Genomic DNA, 23129 nt, shown 5'->3' with positions numbered 1-23129 from the left:
TAATTTATTAAAGAGAATTAAAATTAAAATATCTCTCTTATAAAAGATCTACAAAAGATTAAAGAAAGAGATTAGATCTCTTTCCTTATTTGTAGATTGGTGAGATATTTTATTTTCTCTTTAAAAATTATTCACATGTTGTAAAATTAAAATTATAGAAATTTCCTTTTATCAACCATGAAGAGATTTTTGAAGAGAAATTTTATTTTTTAAAATTTCCGGAAACAAATTATGAAGTTTTAATTTGTTGATTAAAACTTGTCTAAATTGTTTCCCCTTGATGTGGCCGACCAATATAGATTAAATTGGGAAATTTTATTTTATTTTTCTCAATTAAATCATGTCAAGGAAATTAAGGAAATTTTATTGTAATTAAATTTCCTAATTTGCCTAGGCCAAGGAATATAAAAGAAGGGGTGAGGGTGCCTTCATGAGATATAACCTCTATTATTTCTCTCCCTCTTTTCCTTGGTGTTGTGGCCGGCCATCATCTCTTCTCCTCTTCCTCTTTGTGGTGGCCGAAACTCTCTATTGCTTGGAGCTCTTGTGGAGGCCGGATACTACTTGGAGAAGAAGAAGAAGAAGAAGGAGAGAAAGCTTGCATCTCTTGGAGCTTGGTTGGTGTTTTTCTTCTTCCTTGGTGAAGCTTTCTTGTTTTGGCCGAACCTAGTTAGGAGGAGAAGAAGGTGCTTGGTGGTTTCTCATCTCGGAAGATCGTTGCCCACACAACGTCCGAGGTTAGAAGAGGAATACGGTAGAAGATCAAGAGGTTTTTCTACAAGGTATAACTAGTAATATTTCTTTCCGCATCATACTAGTTATTTTTGGAAATAATACCAAATACAAGAGGCTTACGATTCTAGAATTTCGAATATGTTTTTCGATGTTGTGTACTTTTATTTTTTCTTTCCCTTGTGATTTGATTGTTCTTTTCGGTTAACCTAAAGTTATTTTAGGAAATTAAATATTAGCTTTCTATAAAAGGTTTTGTCTAGTCGGTGGTGGTTGCTCCCATATCCAAGAAGGTCATGTGTCTCGCCACGTCAGTACTGGGAACCAATTATGGAAATTAATATTTAATGGAATTAATAACTTAAGGTGACTTGGGTCGAACGTGTTAAGTTCCGCAGGAGATCCAAGTCAAAACTTAAAAGAATAAATAGATTAAGTTTTGGATCAAACGTGTTAAGTTTCGCAGGCGATCCAAAATTTAATTTAAAAGAACACATGGTAGCTAGGAAAAGGTTCAGACCTTTGTACAAAATTTTGTACAGTGGAACCTCTAGGTTTTTCGAGTAGCAACCAACACTGCTGTCCACCGAGCGAAAAAGCAGCTCGGCTGATGAAGCTAAATTTCAAGGAGACAAGAAGGATCTCCAGGACGCCCTCGAAGCTGCCCAAGCTACCTTCAAGGAGTACCAAGACGGCGAATCAGGCCGTTTCGTGGTGATGAGGCAGAATTATTTCCGCTCGGACGAGTTCGATGAGAAATTCAGTGATCGGCTAGTCCTGACCTTTGAGGAAGCCATCCAGGCTACAACTGCTTATCTGAAGACCAAGGGCCATCTTCCTGAGACGACATCTATCCCCCCCAGAGACCTGGCCGGACTGTTGGAAATCATCCCCGAGTCCATCTTTGATGTTCTGGAGAGAGGAGCGCCTTTAAATTTTGAAGTTTCATCTGTATACTCGTCGTTCAGCGAGTTAATATTATCCACATTTATCTGACTTTTATCCTATCATTTGTATGCTCGCCGTTCAGCGAGATAATATTATCCGAATTTATCTGACTTTTATCCTACTTTTATCCGACTTTTGTCTATGTACTAGCCATGCGACGAGTTAATATAACCTTTCAATTCCATTCTTGTTTACTTCTTCAGACGCATTCTTTCCGAGTGGCATTCGGCGGTCTTCGGACCGTGGGGTTTATAATCGCCGGTCCAACTCTGGGATTTAACGTCGCCGCTCCACGGTCTTCGGGTCGGGGGGGTTTATAGTCGCCGGTTCGACTCTGGGATTTAACGTCGCCGTTCGACAGTCTTCGGGTCGGGGGGTTTATAGTCACTGGTCCGACTCTGGGATTTAACGTCGCCGCTCGACGGTCTTCGGGCCAGGGGGTTTATAGTCGCCGGTCCGACTCTGAGATTTAATGCCGCCGCTCGACGGTTTGATGGAGATGGTCGTTTGGTGGAAATCGGTATACCCTTGTGTTTTGTGATTCTATTCCTGCGGCCCAAGGGTACAGGAGAACGAAAACATGCTTAAATGATTACATTGGCGCACCTTTCACCTAGCTCGGTATGGCTGAATATGGTTCGCGCTCCATGGTCGTTCCAACCTGCGCCCGTCTTGATCTTCGAGTTAGTAGGCACCCAATCTGAGCTTTTCAATGACCTTAAAGGGGCCGGCCCATGGGGCCTCCAGCTTACTCACATCGCCGACCGGCTTTACCTTCTTCCATACCAGGTCGCCGACCTGAAACGCTCTGGGGATTACTCGCTTGTTATAATTCTGCTCCATCCTTTACCAGTATGTCATTAGTCGGACGGCTGCTTTGGCTCGCTCCTCGTCAATCAAATCCAGCTCCAGCTGTCTCTGTTCGGCGTTGTCCTTATCATAGCCCAATATCCGCTCAGACTCTACACCGACTTCGACTGGGACGACCGCCTCTCCTCCATATACCAAGTGAAACGGAGTAACGCCCGTTCCCTCCTTTGGGGTCGTGCGGAGGGCCCATAGCACGCCCGACAATTCATCCACCCAACTTCCTCCTATATGGTCGAGCCGAACGCGAAGAATCCGAAGGATCTCCCGATTGGTGACCTCGGCCTGCCCATTGCTTTGGGGTTATGCTACGGAAGTGAAGTGTTTTTGGATGCCGTACTCTTTGCACCATGCTTGGAGCTCTTGACCGGCGAACTGCCGCCCATTGTCAGACACGAGCCGTCGAGGAATGCCAAACCGGCATATTATGTTTTGTCAGATGAACTTCTTGACCATCTGCTCGGTTATTCTCGCAAGCGGCTCGGCCTCGACCCATTTTGATAAATAATCTACCGCTACCAATAAGAACTTCCACTGTCCGGTCGTTATGAGAAAAGACCCTACAATATCCATACCCCACTGGTCGAACGGTCAGGATACCGTAGACGCCTTCATCTCCTCTGTTGGCCGATGGGAGAAGCAGTGGTGTTTCTGGCAGGAAAGGCAGTTGGCGACGGTTCGGGCGACATCTTCTTGAACGGCCGGTCAAAAGTATCCTGCTAATAGGATCTTCCTTGCCAGCGAGCGACCACCCGGATGTCCTCCGCAAGATCCCTGATGCACTTCCTTCAATATATATTCCTCATCCTCTGAGCCGACACACTTTAGCAACGGTCGGGAGAAGGCCTTCTTGTAGAGCTGGTCCCCTATAAGGGTGAACCCGACCGACCCTTCTTCTCAGTAGCTGGGCTTCCTCCCGATCGGACGGTGTAGTTTTGGAGCGTAAAAATTCCATTATGCACGTTCTCCAATCGCTCGGGAACGTAAGGCCTTCCATTCTGTCGATGTGTGCCACCAAAGATACATACTCGATCGGTTGCTGGATGACGACCGACGATATTGAACTCGCAAGTTTAGCTAATTCGTCTGCCGCCTGGTTCTCTGTTCGGGGAATCTTCTGTATGACAACCTCCTTAAAGTTTGTTTTGAGCTTCTCAAAGGCGTCCACATAGAGCCTGAGCCGTGCGTTGTTTATTTCGAAAGCTCCTGAAAGCTGCTGGGCGGCGAGCTATAAGGGTCTCATATTCAGCTTCATTATTTGTTGCTCGGTAATCCAGCCGGACAGACAGATGCATCCAATCTCCTTGAGGAGAAAGTAGTAAGATACCGATTCCACTTCCGAGCCGAGTGGATGATCCATCCACAAATATTTTCCATAAAGCTGCGGGCTCGGGGTTCTGTACTTCAGTTATGAAATCTACCAAGGACTGCACCTTAATTATCGTTCGAGGCTGGTACTGGATGTCAAATTCACTGAGCTCGGTTGTCCATTTGATAAGCCATCCGGACGCGTCTGGGTTGAGGAGGACTCTCCCTAGAGGACTGTTCGTCATAACGATTATCGTGTGTGCCAAGAAATAATGTCGGAGCCTCCGAGCAGCGAGGACTAACGCGAAAGCAAGCTTCTCGAGGCCAGTGTAGCGGGATTCGGCATCCTTTAGAATGTGACTTAGAAAATACACTGGCTATTCTTCGCCGTCCGACCGTACCAATACCGAGCCAACAGCATGCTCGGTCGATGATAAATAGACGCGGAGAGACTCGCCGATAATTGGCTTGGCTAATACAAGCAGAGAGTTCAAATAAACCTTCAAAGCTTCGAACGCCCAGTCACATTCTTCATCCCACTGGAATTTAGTAGCTCGGCGCAGAATCTTGAAGAAGGGCAAGGCTCGGTCGGCTGTCCGGGAGATGAATCGCGATAATGCTGTTATCCGACCGGTGAGACGCTGAACTTCCTTAAGATTTCTGGGTGGCGGCATATCCTGCAATGCCTTCACCTTACTAGGGTTTGCTTCAATGCCACGCTCAGTGACGATTTATCCCAGGAAGCGTCCGCTTTTGGCTCCGAACAGACACTTCTGGGGGTTCAGCTTGACTCCGTACGTTCTCAGCGTCCGGAAGGTTTCTTCTATATCTGCACACAGATCGACCGCTCGAAGTGATTTAATGAGTATGTCATCTACGTATACCTCCAAGTTCCGCCCGATCTGCTTTCAGAACACCTTGTTCATGAGCCGCTGGTACGTAGCTCCGGCATTCTTTAGTCCGAATGGCATCACGTTGTAGCAGTAGGTACCGTCCGTCGTAATGAAGCTGACTTTCTCTTGGTCTTCCCGGGTGAGCGGCACTTGGTGATAACCCTGATAAGCATCCAGCATGCATATCAGTTCGCACCCGGCGGTTTAGTCCACCATTTGGTTAATCCGGGGCAGCGGGTAAAAATCCTTCGGACACGCCTTGTTCGGGTCACGGAAGTCAATGCAGACTCTCCATTTGTTGCCAGGCTTGGAGACTAGCACCACATTTGCAAGCCAGTTCGGGAATTGCACCTCCCGTATTTGGTCGGCCTCCAGGAGCTTCTCGACTTCAGCTCGGATGATGACATTCTGTTCGGCACTGAAGTCCCTCTTCCTCTGCTTCACCGGCCGATCGTCCGGGCGGACATGAAGCTCGTGCTGCGCCACGCTCGGCGAGACTCCCGGCAGCTCATGAGTCGACCAAGCGAAGACGTTGCGATTTTGTTGGAGACATCTAGTCAGCTCCTCCTTCTGGCTTGCCTCCAGGTCGGAGACTATGAACGTCGTGGCTTCCGATCGGGTCGGGTGGATCTGTACCTCCTCCTTTTCTTCATAAACAAAAGTAGGCAGCTTTTCGGTTATAGCGTTTACCTCAAGGCACGGTGCTTTCCGAGCGGAGTTTGCTTTGGCTCAGACCATCTCCACGTAGCATCGCCGGGCTGCCAGCTGATCTCCCCGGACTTCTCCCATATGATCTTCCGCGGGGAATTTGATTTTTTGGCAAAAGGTTGAGATGACCACCCGGAACTCATTGAGGGACGATCGTCCTAATATTACATTTCCTCCGCAGCGACTCTTCTCCTAGCGAGATAGCCAACTTGGTCTGCCCAATCGGAAGGACTTCATTGCCAGTGAACCCATATAACGGGGTCATCATTGTCAATAGCTCGGCTCGGTCAATTTGAAGCTGGTTAAACGTCTTCTTGAAGATAATGTTGACCGAGCTACCTGTATCAATAAATATGCGGTGAATAGTATAGTTAGCTATTACCGCTAGGATGATGAGGGCGTCATCATGGGGTACTTCCACTCCATCTAGGTCCCCGGGACCGAAGCTGATCTCGGGTTCGACTGCCCGTTCTTGGTTGCATCCGACGGTGTGGATCCTCAGCTGCCGAGCATGTGTCTTCCTGGCCCGATTCGAGTCACCGCCCGTCGGTCCATCGGCGATGATGTTGATCTCGCCCCGAGCTGCATTGCTCCTATTTTCCTCCTCTCGAGCGGATGGTCTTGCTCGCTCCTGTGAGGCTCGGGGGTTGGCCCTTGGCTGGTGATGCGGCTCGGGTGAACGCCTGGCCATTCGCCGTTCGGTATTCTGATGATGGGCTCGCCTGTCCAGTGAAGGTGATTGGCGGCGATAGTTCTTTGGCTCAGGTTGGCTGACCGGGGGGAGACTCCGACAGTCTCGAGTGTTGTGAGTGGATGATTGATGGATTCTGCAAAACATGGGCGTCCATACCTTGCCTTTTTGTCTCGGCCGCTCGGCCGCAATGTGCTGAACGGCGGGCGACCTGGAATCTTGATGTGACATCATCCCCTCGGCACGTGGTCCTCTCGGCGGTTGCTGGTTGGTGTGTGTTCTCCGTTCGGTCTGGGCCAAGGGTTCGCCTGGAGCTTCCTTCTTTCGGGCTACCTGCGCTTCCTCCAAGTTAATATACTCACTTGCTTTTTTCAGCATGTGGTCGTAGTCGCGAGGCGGCTTCCTGATGAGCGAGCGAAAGAAGTCCCCGTCGACTAAGCCTTGTGTAAAAGCATGCATCATTGTCTCAGACGAGACCGCGGGGATGTCCATAGCTGCTTGGCTGAAGCGTTGGATGTAGACTCGGACAGTTTCTCTTGGCCCTTGCTTTATGGAAAAGAGGCTGACGCTGGTCTTCTGGTAGCGTCGACTGCTGGCAAAGTGATGAAGGAATGCCGTTCGGAAGTCTTTGAAGCTCTTAATTCATCCGTCCGACAACCTCCAGAACCAGCGTTATGCCGAACCAGACAATGTAGTGAGGAAGACTCTACATTTGACTCTGTCGATGTACTGATGAAGAGTAGCAGCATTATCGAACTTACCGAGATGGTCGTCCGGATCGGTTGTACCGCTATACTCTTCGATCGATATGGGAGCGTAATGCTTTGGGAGAGGGTCTTGTAAGATCGCCTCGGAGAACTGGCGATTGACCCGCTCGGGGGATGACTCAGCAGCGGCGCCTTCCCCTTCCTGGCGTCCCGCACGGGCGCCTCATCTGACGATCCCTGGTTGGCTAGGGCCAGCTCCGACGGAGTCTAGAACAGTGCCCGATGGAACGGAATAGGGGCGGGCGGCGCGTCTCCTGGTGTGCCAGTCTGCCCCTTGTTCTGTGCTCAGGTAGAGTATTGTTCCGGTCGGTCCTCCATCGCCGCTCGACCGCTAGAAACCGAGGCGGCCTGCTGCACTATCTGCTCGGCTTGGGCCTTCTGTTGTTGCTCGACCATCTTCGCAGCTCGCGCTTGGATGAGTGTGTCAAGCTCCTCGGGAGAGAGTGTCACCATGAGTTGGCGTCCAGCTTATTCCATCTTCTCTGCTCGGATTCAGGTGCGTTCCCACAGACGGCGCCAATTTGATCCTGTCCGAGCGTTGAGTCGACGAAAACTGGGGACGTGGCGCTCTCTACTGCCTTCGGGTGATCTCCGCGCTGACATGGACCTCCGGTGAACCTGTAACAAAGCCGGGCCGGGAAGGGGTTCCCGGCGACGACCCTCCGACGCTCAAGTCAGGCAACGGCGAGATGAAGCAGAGGCAAAATAACGAGACTGTGGCTACAGTAGATGAGAAAAGCATACCTCCGTCGAAGTCCGGAGGTCTTTATATAGGACCCCGGAGAGGTGCGTGCATACTTCCCTGGATGTGCACGTTCCTCAAAGCATACCTCGGAATGGTTGTGTCAGAAAAACGTGTCTGACGCCATACCGCAACTATCCGAGTATATCTCTGCCACGATAGTGGAAACCTCCACCGTACGATCCTCGGTACGGCCCGATCGCTGACCATGCTGTTTGTCGGTGGCAGGTGTCTCGAGAAGGATATCACTAGCTGCCCTTTTTGTCCTCTTCTAAGTTTTTTGTCTCTTACTGGGCCGGACGGGATGAACGCGCGGCCTCTAGGGCGCTTGGGTGCGTATGCGCATCAGACCGGGCGAGAAGGCCGCTCTGTCAAATACTCGGACGGGAGTACGATCTGGTTAATCTGCGGTTTGGCCGAGCGGATCGGTCGCTCGGCACTACGGTTCATCTATAAGGGAGCTTGTGAACGTCGGAAGCTCGACCCCAGGTCGAGCTGTCATGCGCCGGCCCGGGATTTACTTCGGCCGGTCGGCCAGGCGACTTCCCCACCCCGCTCAGCCGTGACTTTGACTCTCCCATGTCGTTGACCCCTTTCTATGTGGGCCCCCGATCCTTACCACTGGATCAAATATATTATGCATCTCATAGTTTAACTTGAATAAAATGTTATCAAAGTCTACAACGTGAATGTTGAACTCTAAACATTGAGAGACAATAATTTTTTATTCACATTGAATTATGAGACGCACAATATATCAAATTGAAAGTCGTTCAGATATCTACAATTAATTACTAGGTGAAACTTGTAATGACTCAATTTTATATTAAAAAAATATAGTTTAAAATTTTTTTTAGAGGCTCATAACAATTTTAATCTTAAAAAATGTTTATGTTATAGCAATTATAATTTCGTAGTTACTATAACTATATAACTACTATGATTTTGTAGCTGATATAATAAGTCTGATTTAAATATGAGATATAGATATGATAACAATGAGAATAGTATTGGAGTATAGTTGTGTTATTTTATGGGTAAATTTACATGCAGCCCCCAATCATAAACTCAAATTTACATGCAGTTCCCATTGACCAAAATCTTTGTTTCCACTTTCTAGTCAAATATAATAGACATTAATTTACCTAATTGTTCCTGATATTTTCAGGTATAAAAACTCCAAAAATGAGTATAATTTTTCTTAAATTCAGCACATTAAACTAGAATTCAGTATATTTTCTATCAAATTGAGCACGACTCTTTTTCCACTTCAATTAGATGAAAAATATACTAGATTTTTTTTAAGTGGTACTCAATTGAATAGAAAATATACTTGATTTTCTTTGAATTGTGCTGAATTTAGAAAAAATTATATTAAGTAGGAAAAAAAGTCATGTTCAATTTGATAGAAAATATACTGAAATCTAATTTAAAGTGTCGAATTTAAAAGAAATTATACTTATTTTTAAATTTTTTATACCTAAAAAATATGAGAGGTCAATTTTGATAGAAATATATTAGATTCTAATTTAAAGTGCTAAATTTTGATAGAAATATACTGGATTCTAATTTAAAGTGCTGAATTTAAGAGAAATTATATACATTTTTGGACGTCTTTACTTAAAAATTCTGAAGGGCAATTAGATAATAATATTTGTATGAGGGAGTTGAAGCAAATGAAATTTTACATGTAAAGAGTGAAAATAAAGTTTTTTAGAAATATGGACTGCATACAAAGTTAAAATTATGATTCGAGATTTTTCTCTAATTTACTCTTATTTTATAAGGATAGAAGATCTTTTGATAAAAAAATTAATATAGGACTTTAATTTAATGATTTAGTAAAAAGGCGAAGGGCTATTTTTATTTTGTACTTTTGCCCAAAATTAAATGCGCGCTCCAAATTGTATAAATTACAAAAACTCATGAAATTTTTTATATCCGAAACATCTCTTATTTCAAAGTTATTGGAGTAGTTATGAGTTGTTAAGACTTATGACCTAGCTATTACAATATAAAAAATGACTCTTTTATTTTAGTTAAAAAATTATATAATATTATTATATTCAAATTAATTTGATCAAAATCAATTAAATAAATTTAAATTATTTTAAAATAATTATAGAAGCAGTTGCTATATCTAAAAACTATTTTAAATAGCTGCTAAGTTAATCTCTAAATTCTAAATCTTAAAATTTAAAATTTTAAATCATAAATATTATTATATTAAAAATACTCTTTATTAACTTCATCAAAATTATTTAGATTTCATCAAAATTATTTTAAATAATTAGAATAAATACTTAACTAAATGTTACAAATGAGCTATTAAGTAGCTACATATAATTGTAAAAAGTATTTAATAATTGCTATAAATATAATACTATAATAATATTATATTAGTTGTAATAACTAATCGTGATTGTAATAATGTTGAAAGAAGAAATAATATTTTAAAATTGTTATATACTGTCATAGTTAATAATAGTACGATCAGATCAGGATCGAGCCAGATCGATCACTGCTCGATTAGAACCGGACCATACCTAGGCCGTTGCTAATCGATTCACACTTGAAATAGTCCCAATGATCAGGGCTCGTCGCTCAGGTCCCTTGCCAACTCACGCTTAAAAAGAGCAACCCCCATCATCATTATTATTATATACGATCCCGCCGTTGCACTCACCTGCTTACCATCGGTGATTTGACCCTGCTTTCCCTTTCGGCCAAAACGAGGCCGCGGAGGACCGCACCATACCTAATGGGGCCGAAGGGTTCCTTTTACATTATATAAACTTCCACGAACCTTTTTGCAAGTGCGACCGAAGCTTCGCTCTCTGACTTCAGGTCACCCCATAAATTTATGGGAACCATTTTCACTTTGCTTCTCCAAATTATTCATTCTACCACTCTTAATTTCAGTAATGTAGAAATGATCTTTTCAATACTTCACTTTGTAATGTATTTTGGAATAATAAATATGTACTGTGTTCTGAATGTAAATTCACAAATATTCTTCAGATTTTTACGAGGACTTAATCGCATAATACCTTGTCGAGCAAATTGGCATATGAAAAGGAAGCTAAGCGAAGCACAGCAGAACGCAACTCGCTCCTCTTTCTCCTCTTCCTTGTTCGATCCCAATAGTTATCAGGGCGCTGGGATCTTCGCTCAGGGTCTCGGAATCGAGGAGGTTTACTCGATAATTCGTTGGAGCGGTTGGTGCATTCCGCGTCACTGTGTTGCTCCCGTCAGTGACTTTGATCAGGCGAGCGATTTTGAAGCCCTGTCGATTATGTGATGGGCGTTTGATTTGTGTTCGATGGAGCGGGAGGGTTGAGTGATTGTATTCGTTGCGGCTGAAGGCATGGCGGCAGCGGCAGATCATGGGAGGGCAGGCAACGTCGAGAGGGACATCGAGCAGGTAAGGGTTTAGGGTATTCTGCGTATAACAATACTACTCTTTTAGTTTGTTTTGTGGAAGAGAAAGAATTTGGCGTTTCAAGTCTGTAGATGTGAGGCTGATTAGTGTATTACGCACTGTAATTTTCTTGTCAACGCTGCAGTTTTCTTTCTCTGTAAATTAGTAGCTTAAGCCTGTTGTAGTAAAAATCTTTCTCACAGTTATATTGAGATTTATTAGAATCTGATTTCAAGCTAAATGCTCGTATTTAAGTGCTCAGTTCATGTTATAAAATCCCAGTTCCTGAGGCATAAGTGTTTCATGTTGCTGTTATATTCTCTCCCTTGAGACTTATTGTGATTGCTGCCTTGTTTTTGTGTTTGTAGCAACTCTTCCAAATACACAAGGAAAAAATTGCTCTGAATTAGTTATCTTTGCTGTTTAAAGTAGTTCAGTTTACAAACTAAACCAACATGTTCAAGCATTTAACGGAAACGAAATCATATGCCCGAGGAAGTTCTGTAAATCATTAAATGGGTTTTCTCTTGTATGATGGCATGCTTTGAAGTAAAAGTTTCAGTAGGAAGAATAGACAAGCTGCAAACCTCATCAGATCACTAGTTTGAGTTAGATAGCATATGTTGTTAATGATGATCATTGTCCAGGAGGTCAACAATTATTTTTCAAAAAGTTTTGAAGGGGTAAGATTGAAATAGGAGGATTAAATAATGGTAGAAAACAGGATTTTGTATGCCAGTGGTGAAATTTGTTGAGGTGATTATAGTGTAATCACGAAATTAAGTGTTGCTAGCAACCAAAATCTTTGTTCTTGTGAATCATAATAGCTATTAGGCTTCCAAAACTTTGTCATTATCAGATTTGCTGGTTAACTAATTAGACAACATGGTCTAGGCAAGAATAAAATTAATGCTTACTAGAAGGGGATAAAAATTCAAAGGCTCAAAGCTCAAAAGAGTACTTTAAATTCTGAACCAAAAGGTTAGCTCCCTGTTAATACTTATGCTGTCGAATTAGGATCTTCTGAAGTTATATTGTCGAAAAAATAACAAATCAAAAAAAGTTAGGAGATGAATTACTACTGACTGTACAACTCTGAAACATTATCAAAGTACTTTATTTTGTTTATTCTGGCGCTTGGACGTTGTTAATGACACATTTCCTCTGGCGTTTCATATTCTTTGTTATTGACTATTCCATCTAATTTTAATATTTTTGTCTGGATTTTTGTGCACTATGGTCTCCCCAATTTTGGAATGATCAAATTGTTTTATTGTGGAAAGAATAGAATATAAATTTCACAGTTATCGAGAAAGTATATATTATATAAAACAACTGTGATACACGTGTGATTCCTGCACACATCTAAAATGTGTCTAAACTTCTTTTGTTTCTCTTTTCAATCCTAAGTGGTCTTTAGATTTAGTTGACTTATTCAGGATAGGCAGTGATTGGCCTCAATTATATCATTTGCCTTCTCTGGTTTGGACTTTAACAGGCTAACCTGCTCAGGAAGTTGCTCAAGGATCCTAAACATGTCTGTCACTTCACCATTATTTATTACCACTCCTTTGACTAGGCTTTTTGCAAGTACACATCAGCAACATTTTTCTAGTTTATGAATTCGTGATGACTGAATTGTGCTAGATAACTTATGTTATTTTTTTTAATGTTTCATAGGAATATACATATATCTTCCTGAACCGTGCCTTTTCTAGCTATGCTTTCAGGCTTAATAAATTTGTCTTGCACTTAAACAATAGGATCTTTTCCCCCATCTCTAACAGGCTTTAACTGCATTGAAGAAGGGAGCATACTTACTAAAGTACGGGCGCAGAGGAAAACCAAAATTTTGCCCATTCCGATTATCCAATGTAAGCTCTATACCTACCTATGAGTAAAAGTTAGCTTTTGACATTTCCATGATGTTGACTTATTGTGTAGTTTCATGTTAAGCTATACTTTTCTCTTTCTGTGCTACTAGGACAAAAATAATCATCCAACAATTTCTTTGATGTTATGTTTAGCTGCATAGATTACAAATGATCAATCAATACACAATTAATTTTGTATTCAAAATCTAGACAAACAAAAGGTTTCATATTGTATAATAATTGTAATTATACTTTTATGCAAGAAATTATACTTGAAATATCATAATTTTCATAAAAGATCAAAGGAATTAAGCATAGAACTAATGAATATCTACACTAAGTCATTGTTCAAGTGACTTTGGATCTTTTCCTCAACCTTAGTTCATCTTCAAAGTCATATTTAAATGCTCTATCAAGGTTGCGTCATGTGTCATGTATAGTCTATACTTATAAACTATGCCATCCCATGAGATAAATTTGGTTAATAGCACGGTCTGCCATATACATTTTTCTATTCTTTGTATAATAGTCAAACGTTAGTAACAATTACCTAATGATGTTACTCATAAAAAAAATAATATGATAACACTAATTGTTCTCTCCTCCATCCTCTTCCAATCACTCTTCTTTCTTGTATCTGATGATTTTTCTCTCTTTACCAAACAGTCCAACTGACTTTGTGTATCAATATATTTGATATTCTCAATTGTCACAAAGAGAATGGAGATCTCCCATCAAATCTTTAGATAGAGAATTCTTTGATGCTCATTAAATTTCGTGCCATGCTCACATAATCTGCTTGTTCTGTGTCAATTACTCATTTACTCTACCCACTATGAAGCCCTAGGCAAACACTTCCAACACTTAACAGCCACACTTCTAATATCCCTGACACCATTGGAAGAGGTTGGAGATAGCTCTAGCATTGTTGGTTGGTTTTGCCACCTACAACTACACGTTTATAAATTCAATTTTGCAAGTCCATATTCAAACGTCAAATATCAGACCTCTGAATCTTCCCTATACTCCTTTCTCAACATCAATAGGAGAAAAAGTGAAAAATGTTACTTCTAGCACTCAAAGCTCTCTTCAAGAGTAAAATACTCTTTTCTACAAGTTTGTTGGTCTCCCACAACTTTCAAATGCACCCCATGATCTATCCTAGCCTTTGGGACACTCAACCAGTGACAAATACGCAGCTGCATTGAAATTTCAGCTGTCACAGTACTGAAGTTATTTAAAATCAGCCTAGAATCTCTGAGGATTTATTTGTCTCTCTCTCTCCCCTTTTTCCTTGGCTGGCATTTTTCCCTCAGTTTGAAGGAGACCCTGATGGGAGGTTCATTCCTTTATTCCTCATGACAATAATCATAGTAATAGCATCTTTGATATCATTTAACATGTATTGTTAATTACCTTTATGTTGTTAACCATACTTTCCATGTATTGTTCATTACTACTGATTCATTGTGCCAATCTGAGATTTGCAGGATGAGTCCATGCTGATATGGTTTTCTGGAAAAGAGGAGAAGCATCTCAAACTAAGCCATGTGGCTAGAATCATGCCTGGACAACGCACTGTAAGCTTCATTTCTGACATAAAAAAGCATCAACCAACATAAAGCCTATTGTAACTAACAGTCTAACACCTATGGACTTATTGTTTCTTTTGACAAATACTATAATATGTTGAGAGAAAATGGGGAATCAAATGACATGGTAAATGTAGTATAATAGTATTTAAAGTGACCATAAGTCCTCACTTGATTTCCTATGTATAACCGTAGGTCAAATACTGAGAAACAACACCAAAAAACTTCTATTTCTCCTTGTTAAACTAATAACAAGTGGAAGATTTTTTACTGTATTATTCCAATCTGAGAATACTCAACATAGTGAAACTATATAACATCAAAAGATAATAAGTGTTTTAAACCATTACTAGCATGCGCTACAACTTAACTAATATATGTAGCAATTCCAGAAGTATTTTAGTGGCAGACATTTTCTTCTTTAATTTGGTGATAAAATCTAAGAACTGTTTTAAGATCTTACTTTTCTAATTGCTATCTTTTTTCTTAGGGAATTTTAATCTTTGTTATGCAAATCGCTGAGGAAACTATTAAGAACTAGGAAACTTATACTTTTGTACTGCTAAGTTTCAATCAAATCTCTGGTATTGAAATATAATGAACCAAAAGAATAAGTGAATATACTTCCTGATCCTGCCTAACAGTGTTGTCAGATAGTATGGGAAAACACCCGAGAAGTATTAATCATATGAAGAAGGCAAGATTATTGGAAGGGTGATTGTTAGGGCAAAATGGTGTAGCCTGGGAAGACAATATAGCTCACTGATGACAGGACTAAAAGAAGCATGATATGATGATAGAGTGTGACCGTCCACCATTCTCCCCTCATTCATTTTCATGAATGTCATAAGGGAAAGGTTTTTTCCATGTCAGTTTGGTTCATAGAAAGAAGATTAACACTCATCTTAGATCACTTTTTCCCATCAACAAAAATGAAACAGGTTTAGGTTTGTAAATTTCAAAAGCATTCACTTGCTAATAGTCTAGTTTTTCTAGTTTATGAGTCATGAGTCATGAGTCATACGAGTGCTTATTGTGACCAACAAATATGGCTACTTATGTGCAGGCACAAATGAGGCTGAAATATTTGAAGTCAGGAGAATTATATATCTACCTGCCAGACTATTCAAGGAATATATTGAATTCACCATGATCAAAATTTTAAACAACACATGCAGGGGATCGTCTGGATTGGTCACAATGTAGCTCATAACATGACAATTGATTAAAATCATTTGAAGCAATCATATTTAGCTACAAAAAGATGAAACTGCCCTCGGGGCTATGGTGCGATGGTAAGTGGTGGGATGGGCTCCCTAGGCAATGAGGGTTTGAATCTCACCCAGGTACATTACACCTGAGGAGTTCAAATTACTCGTGACGTTGGACCGTCTGCCAAAATCCATCTGCACTTCCTGATTTACCCTAGTGGCGGTGTAAAACTTCTGTAGGGCAGGGCCGATTACATCTAAGATTAGTCAGATCATAAGAACGGAATACCTAAATTACCAAAAAAAAAAATGAAACCTAGAACAAATACATTGATTGGTTTTAACTTTTACAAAATTAATTGATATAAACAATCCAATGAAAGATGGTTTTCATGGGGTCTACCACTTGGTGAATAATAAATATTAAAGGATTTGCTTTGAGTACGACTAATGGAATGTGAAGGCACGATCATCATCCTGATCATTTCCCCCTAACTGATGAAGGTTTCTTTTCAGGAAGCTTCTGGTGAGAAATGAAGACAAATGATCAGGGTGACCTTCTCTAGTTTCTTTTAAGGTTTCATAGATTAATGAGGAAAGATTACTGATTGATCTGTTTTTGGCACTAAAAGAATTCTCTCAAAATGCAAGATCACCTTTTAAACCACTATCAGAAAGGATAGTCATTCCTTGGATTTTAAAATCATAATCAAATGGCTAGTCCTTTAACTTACAAAGAGTAACTCTGTCCTTGGAGGATCAACCCATACCAAACACCAACGATGAATGACAAACTAGAGTAACCAGATCATATGCCAAAGTTACAGGGAATTCAAAGTAATTAGAAAAACATGAGTTCTGCTAAAATTTTATGGCTGCAGCAACCATTTTGAATAATTTAGCAACAACAATGATTGAAGCATTACTTTTCTGTAAAAGCATTTGGATCATGTAATGACTCCTGTATTGTTGACTTCCAGGCAATTTTTCAAAGATATCCCCAGCCTGAGAAGGAATGCCAATCATTTTCTCTTCTATACAGTGACAGATCACTGGATCTCGTAAGTTTGTCAAATCTTCCAGATCATTTCTTAACATGCCCTTGCATATTTACAAAAAATATCATGCCTTTTATATCTTCTTCTTTTGTGTTTTCTTGTTCTTTGGTTGCATATTGTTTCACTAAAAATCTTCATTTTCTATTGAAGATTTGCAAGGATAAAGATGAAGCTGATGCCTGGTTTGCTGGATTAAAAACATTGATATCTCGTAGTCATCAGCAAAGACGGAAAACAGAATCTAGAAGTGATGGAATATCATCTGCTACAACAAGTCCAAGGACATACACACGCAGAAATTCCCCTTTGAATTCCCCTTTTGGTAGCAACGATAGCATGGCTAAGGTGCTGTGCCTTTTGGCAAACATTTTGTACTTTTACATGTTTCTATGCAAGGAAAATTCCAACTAGTACATTTTCCAGGATGGCAGTGAAACTCATCGATTTCGAAGTCCATATGAAAGCCCAACAAAGAATGGACTAGACAAGTCATTTTCTGATGTCATTGCATATGCTGTACCTGCAAAGAATTTTTTTTCTTCTGATTTTGCTACTGGGTCAGTCCACTCTTTATCTTCTGGGTATTCAGATAGTATAAATGTGCGTACTCGGGGCATTTCTACGGATGCATTTAGGGTAAGTCTCTCAAGTGCAGTCAGCTCATCCAGCCAAGGCTCTGGTCATGATGATGGAGATGCTTTAGGGGATCTATTTATTTGGGGTGAAGGAACTGGAGAAGCAATTCTAGGTGGTGGAAGTCTTAGATTTGATAATCATTCAGGTGTTAAAGTGGATTCTCTTGTGCCGAAACCTTTAGAATCTGCTGTAATATTAGATGTTCAGAATGTTTCTTGTGGTGGAAGACATGCAGCTCTTGTAACCAAGCAAGGAGAGATTTACTCTTGGGGTAAAGAGTCTGGAGGTAGGCTTGGGCATGGAGTAGACGTTGATGTATCTCAACCAAAACTAATTGATGCTCTTGCAGCCACAAATATTGAACTTGTTGCCTGTGGGGAGCGTCATACTTGTGCTGTTACACTTTCTGGTGATTTTTACACTTGGGGGGATGGTGCCTCTGTTTTTGGGCTTCTTGGTCACGGAAATGAGGTGAGTCACTGGATACCAAAAAGGATCAATGGACCCTTGGAGGGAATCCATGTTTCATCAGTTTCTTGTGGACCTTGGCATACAGCTGTTGTAACTTCAGCTGGGCAATTGTTTACTTTTGGGGATGGAACTTTCGGTGTGCTAGGTCACGGAGATTGCAAAAGTGTATCAATACCTAGGGAAGTAGAATCTCTGAGGGGATTACGTACAGTTCGTGCTGCTTGTGGTGTTTGGCATACAGCTGCAGTTGTAGAAGTAATATCTGGAAATTCAAGTTCTAACAACTGTTCTTCAGGGAAGCTGTTTACATGGGGTGATGGTGATAAAGGACGACTTGGACATGGTGATAAAGAGAATAGACTAGTGCCTACTTGTGTTGCTGCTCTGTTTGAGCCAAGCTTCTGTCAAGTTGCATGCGGACACAGCTTAACTGTTGCACTTACAACCTCAGGCCATGTTTACACCATGGGAAGTGCAGTTTATGGTCAACTTGGAAATCCAGAAGCCGATGGTAAATACCCTGTGCGTGTTGAAGGGAAGCTCCTTAAAAATTTTGTCGAGGAGATCTCCTGCGGTGCCTATCATGTTGCTGTCTTAACTTCAAGAACTGAAGTGTACACATGGGGTAAAGGAGCAAATGGTCGATTGGGACATGGTGATACTGATGACCGAAATTCCCCAACATTAGTTGAAGCTTTAAAGGATAAACGGGTCAGGAGTGTAGTTTGCGGCACTAATTTTACTGCAGCAATTTGTATTCACAAGTGGGTCTCTGGAGTTGATCAGTCTATTTGCTCAGGCTGTCGCCTTCCATTCAATTTTAAGAGGAAGCGACATAATTGTTACAATTGTGCACTTGTTTTTTGCCATTCTTGTAGCAGTAAGAAATCCCTTAGGGCTTCTATGGCACCAAATCCACATAAAGCATATCGTGTATGTGACAACTGCTTTATGAAGTTAAACAAGTCCTTGGAATCTGATTCATCATCTCATTCTGCAGCTAACAGGAGAGGAAGCATAATTCAGGGATTGACTGAAATGGTTGAAGATGATAAGTTGGACTCAAAATCAACTGTGCGATTCCCTATGTTTTCTTCACTGGAGTCTTTTAAACAAATAGAAAATAGATCATCTAAGAAGAGCAAGAAGTTTGAATTTATTAGCAGTCGTGTATCACCAATTCCAAATGGAACTCTGCGTTGGGGTGGCCTTAATATTTCAAAATCTTTCAATCCAATATCAGGACCTTCGAAAAAGTTTTTCTCTGCATCTGTTCCCGGGTCAAGAATTGTTTCTAGAGCAACATCACCTGTTTCAAGGAGGCTTAGCCCCCCTCGTTCCACCACTCCAACACCTACACTCGGTGGACTTACTTCTCCAAGAATCCTTCCTGACAACTCAAAAAGTGGAACAGATACACTCAGCCAAGAGGTTATGAGGTTAAGAGCTCAGGTATATATGCATAGTAAATCTTCTATGTGGATATATTCATGTTGCTTTGAGAGATCTGGTCCATTATTCGGTAGCACGTATCTATAAAACTAAGTACTTGTTCATTGTAATTAATCTAGAGGTAAGTATAACCTCTTTCGAGTTTGTTGATTTAAAAACCTTTTAAGTTGGGTGGTGCTGACCTTTCTAATATTGGTAATATGTCCAGAAGAATGTCTGAAAAGTGTATATCACTCAACTCTTCTTGGGTGGGTGGGTGGGTGGGGGATGTCATTAGTTATAAGGCACTGACCTTAGTTATAGATGCTGCAATGGCTGTTAAGAAATGATAGTGTTAGAGTTGGTAAGTAGCTGATAATTTCATGCTAGGAACATGAACTGAAGCTGTTTATTTCTGTCTATCATGATTATCCTATCAATTCAATTTGGTTCAGTAGTATTTACTGTAATCATGGTGAGTAGACCTGAAAGAAAGATATTATTGTTAGCTAGATTATGGCCAAGAAACCACATAATACGTGAACCCATGTTGGTCTGTTGACCATTGCAAGAAAATTATTGGGTAACATGATACTTATATAGTGCTTTTATTAAATATAACAACGTACATTAGTTTCTCAAATGCTGCAATTTATATATTTATTGTCATGATAGATGTAACATTTGCATCTTTATCTCAAATTGATAGGTGATGAACCTTTCTCGGAAGGCCCATCTTCAAGAAGTTGAGTTGGAAAGAACAACTAACCAGTTGAAGGAGGCTATTTCAATTGCGGCTGAAGAAGCTGCAAAGTGTAAAGCAGCCAAAGAAGTAATCAAGTCACTTGCTGCTCAGGTAAGAATCATTTAATATTAGATTGTACTTTCACTTTTTTATAGCAATCACTCTTCTGAAGTATTGTGCATAAATGGAATTTCAAATAATAAATGTCACATTCCATGAGAGCCCTATCTTCCAATATTTGGGATTTTTTGCTTCTTAGCTTGTAAAATGCAAGAGCAAAACATTAAAAAAAAAAAACAAAGTGATTACTCCGTGCTAAGTAATACTTCATGAACTATTTAAAGTTTTATACAGCTTCTTTCAAGCCTGTCCTATTATCCTATATGTTCCTGTAACAGCAGAAAAGCTTCAGATTATAAATCTGGAAAATATGCACCATTTTCCTTTGACCATCTGATTCTAGTTTGCAAATTTCTAATTCTCAGATCTTCATGTATTCTATCTATATTATACATTTTATTCAAATTGTCTAATAGAGTTCAGGTGTTGGCATCAACATCTCTTCAGCGGCCACGAGTATTTCAGCAGCGTATGCATAAGCTTCTTAGTGATTGTAAACTATCATTCTTAAGTGCATGCATAGTATAGGTGAAAAACTTCTGCATCTTAACCAAGATTTAAAATTTTGAGTTGTGCTGAAATTTCAATTTATGACCCGAAAGAGGAGATTTTTTTCTTCTTCTCTATTTACTCTCGTAGACAGATGAGAGAGCAAAAAAATTAACCAAAGAGGGAAAAAAATTAACAGATCAAGGATAAACAATTAAAAGGAAAAAAATAAGGGAAGGAATTTAAATTGATGGTTAGAAGTGAAAATTAATAAATAAATTTAAAAATAGAAATGATAATAGATAAATTTATAAAAAATGGAAGTAGTTGCGACCTCGCGGAGGATGCCGTGAGGTTGTGGCTTCATCCATGATACCATGCGGAATAGAAAATTCTGCCCATGCTGACCGACACAGCACAATATTTGAATCCATGATCTTAACCATGCATAGTCTCATATCTGTGCATATGTATCTTAGATGTTTAAGTTCGATTTAGATTGTTGTTTTTGACATTTTATGTCAGAGATTTGTTATAAGCTAAAACTTCCATATCCTTTATGTCAGAGATTCGTTATAAGCTAAAACTTCCATGTCCTTTTATCTGTACTCTGGATAAACATCCTAGACTGTTCCTCAGCATACAATTTGTGGAAGAATCAAACCCAAATCTATAGAATCAAGAAGCGAAGAGATTGCTACAAATTCCAGAAGCTAATAGGAACAATTCCAGGTTTTGTAAAAACATATCAAGAATAACATTTGATTTGCATGACTAAGTGCTTGAACATTTTGAGTGGTCAACTCACCAACATATTCAGTAACATGCTACTAGTGTTTAAGCATGCTTGCTAACATTTTTATCTTGTTTTGGTAGTTGAAGGACATGGCTGAAAGATTGCCAGCAGAAGCAGTTGCAACTTATAAACTCCCTCCTTGGGCATCCTTCAATTCTAGCCCCACCTCAAGTGGTATCTCAGCTGCAGCTGTAGAACGATTAAGCAGCTCGTTAAGTTCTTATGAAACAGATGCAAACGGTGCCAGTGGTGTGCTAATTCCCAATGGACCAAGTTCCACTGGTCGGAATAATGTAGATAGTTCCGCAGAAAGAAACGGAGCCAAAGTAAGTGATCCGGATCCCAATCATGAGACTGAATGGGTTGAGCAAGATGAACCAGGAGTGTATATTACTCTCACTTCTGCCGGAGGTGTGAGAGACCTAAAACGGGTTCGCTTCAGGTTTGTCCAACTTATCTTTCCGTCAATATATTTCCAAGCAAGACTAAACTGAAGAGGCTCGTGCACTGTTTTTAATATGGCAATCTACAATTATAATAACATTAGAAGAATGGGATTAGTCATAGTGAGTAATTGAGTATAGAGTTTTTCAAGTAATGTTTCATCTTCTATTTTTCCCTCGCATCTATTTGAATTAATTGGTGGTTTTAAGTTGTATAGTTAAAGGCCTGTTTATGATGTTTGAAGATAGGTGATCATCAACAACAAATATAGCAAGCAACTGATATGTCAATGCTCCACTGTATAAACTATGATTCGAGTCGCTTTTTAAGAAATTATTTGCTGTCATATATACCATTTACTTTGTTTGGTGCAGTCGCAAACGGTTCAGCGAGAAGCAAGCAGAACAATGGTGGGCTGAAAACCGTGCAAGGGTTTATGAGCAGTATAACGTGCGGATGGTTGACAGGTCCTCCACAAATGCTGCAACTAATGAAACATCCCATTGAAATTGACTTGGATAACATCTTCTAGTTTGGAGTCAAGCCAAAATGGGGATGAGAAAGTTCTAACGTAATCAAATTAGTCCTTGTAAATGATGCCAGTTTTTTTTTACACCCCCAGCAAAGATTGGAGGGCCTGGTTATAAAGAGAAGTGGTTGTTAGTCACCATTTTTTAAAAAAACAAAGGAAAAAAAAATCGAGTATTTTGGGAATGTAAATCCTCTATTGGTCAGTTTGCTTGGATTGTGCATTGTATGATGTGCAGCACGATCTAACAACAATTGAGCAGTAGGATCACATGACCTGATGGAGAATCCCACAGTGCTTGCTCAGAATTATGGTTAGGAGCACTGCTAAGAGTTGAAATTGTGCCTCTGATACAATGAATTGGAACAGAAGAAAAAACTAACAATTCCTCCTACATTTTCTTGATGGATTTTTCAATACCATGAAAACTTTACCATCTCGTACTGTTAATATGACATATTGAATTTCCATGGAGCTTGCATGTATTTTTTTTTTGGTTGTCCTTTAATGAGTTGGCATACTGTGTGATGACTTCATAACAACATTTACTTTCGAACCTTTGCAATCAATCTCTCATGACAATTAAGCTTCGCCAATGTTCCATTCTTTCTGGGATTATGTGAGTCAAAGTTTCAATACCGGGTGGTGTATTGCCT

At 40.5% G+C, this 23129-nt stretch overlaps 1 protein-coding gene across 1 annotated transcript; it reads left to right on the top strand.

Annotated features, from left to right (window-relative positions):
- The first annotated feature begins 10739 nt into the window (after nt 1-10739).
- Nucleotides 10740-23064, top strand: LOC121988524 (PH, RCC1 and FYVE domains-containing protein 1-like). The gene is made up of 9 exons (XM_042541985.1): nt 10740-11080; nt 12865-12951; nt 14442-14531; nt 16735-16815; nt 16963-17157; nt 17236-19371; nt 20060-20206; nt 21581-21942; nt 22319-23064. The coding sequence occupies exons 1-9, from the start codon at nt 11024-11026 to the stop codon at nt 22449-22451; spliced, it is 3288 nt and encodes a 1095-aa protein (XP_042397919.1). The 5' UTR covers nt 10740-11023; the 3' UTR covers nt 22452-23064.
- The last annotated feature ends 65 nt before the right edge of the window (nt 23065-23129 follow it).

Source organism: Zingiber officinale, chromosome 6B (assembly GCF_018446385.1).
Source record: "Zingiber officinale cultivar Zhangliang chromosome 6B, Zo_v1.1, whole genome shotgun sequence".
Taxonomy (NCBI): domain Eukaryota; kingdom Viridiplantae; phylum Streptophyta; class Magnoliopsida; order Zingiberales; family Zingiberaceae; genus Zingiber; species Zingiber officinale.
The sequence above is the reverse complement of the archived record's forward strand: the minus strand, read 5'-3'. Positions and strand labels throughout refer to the sequence as shown.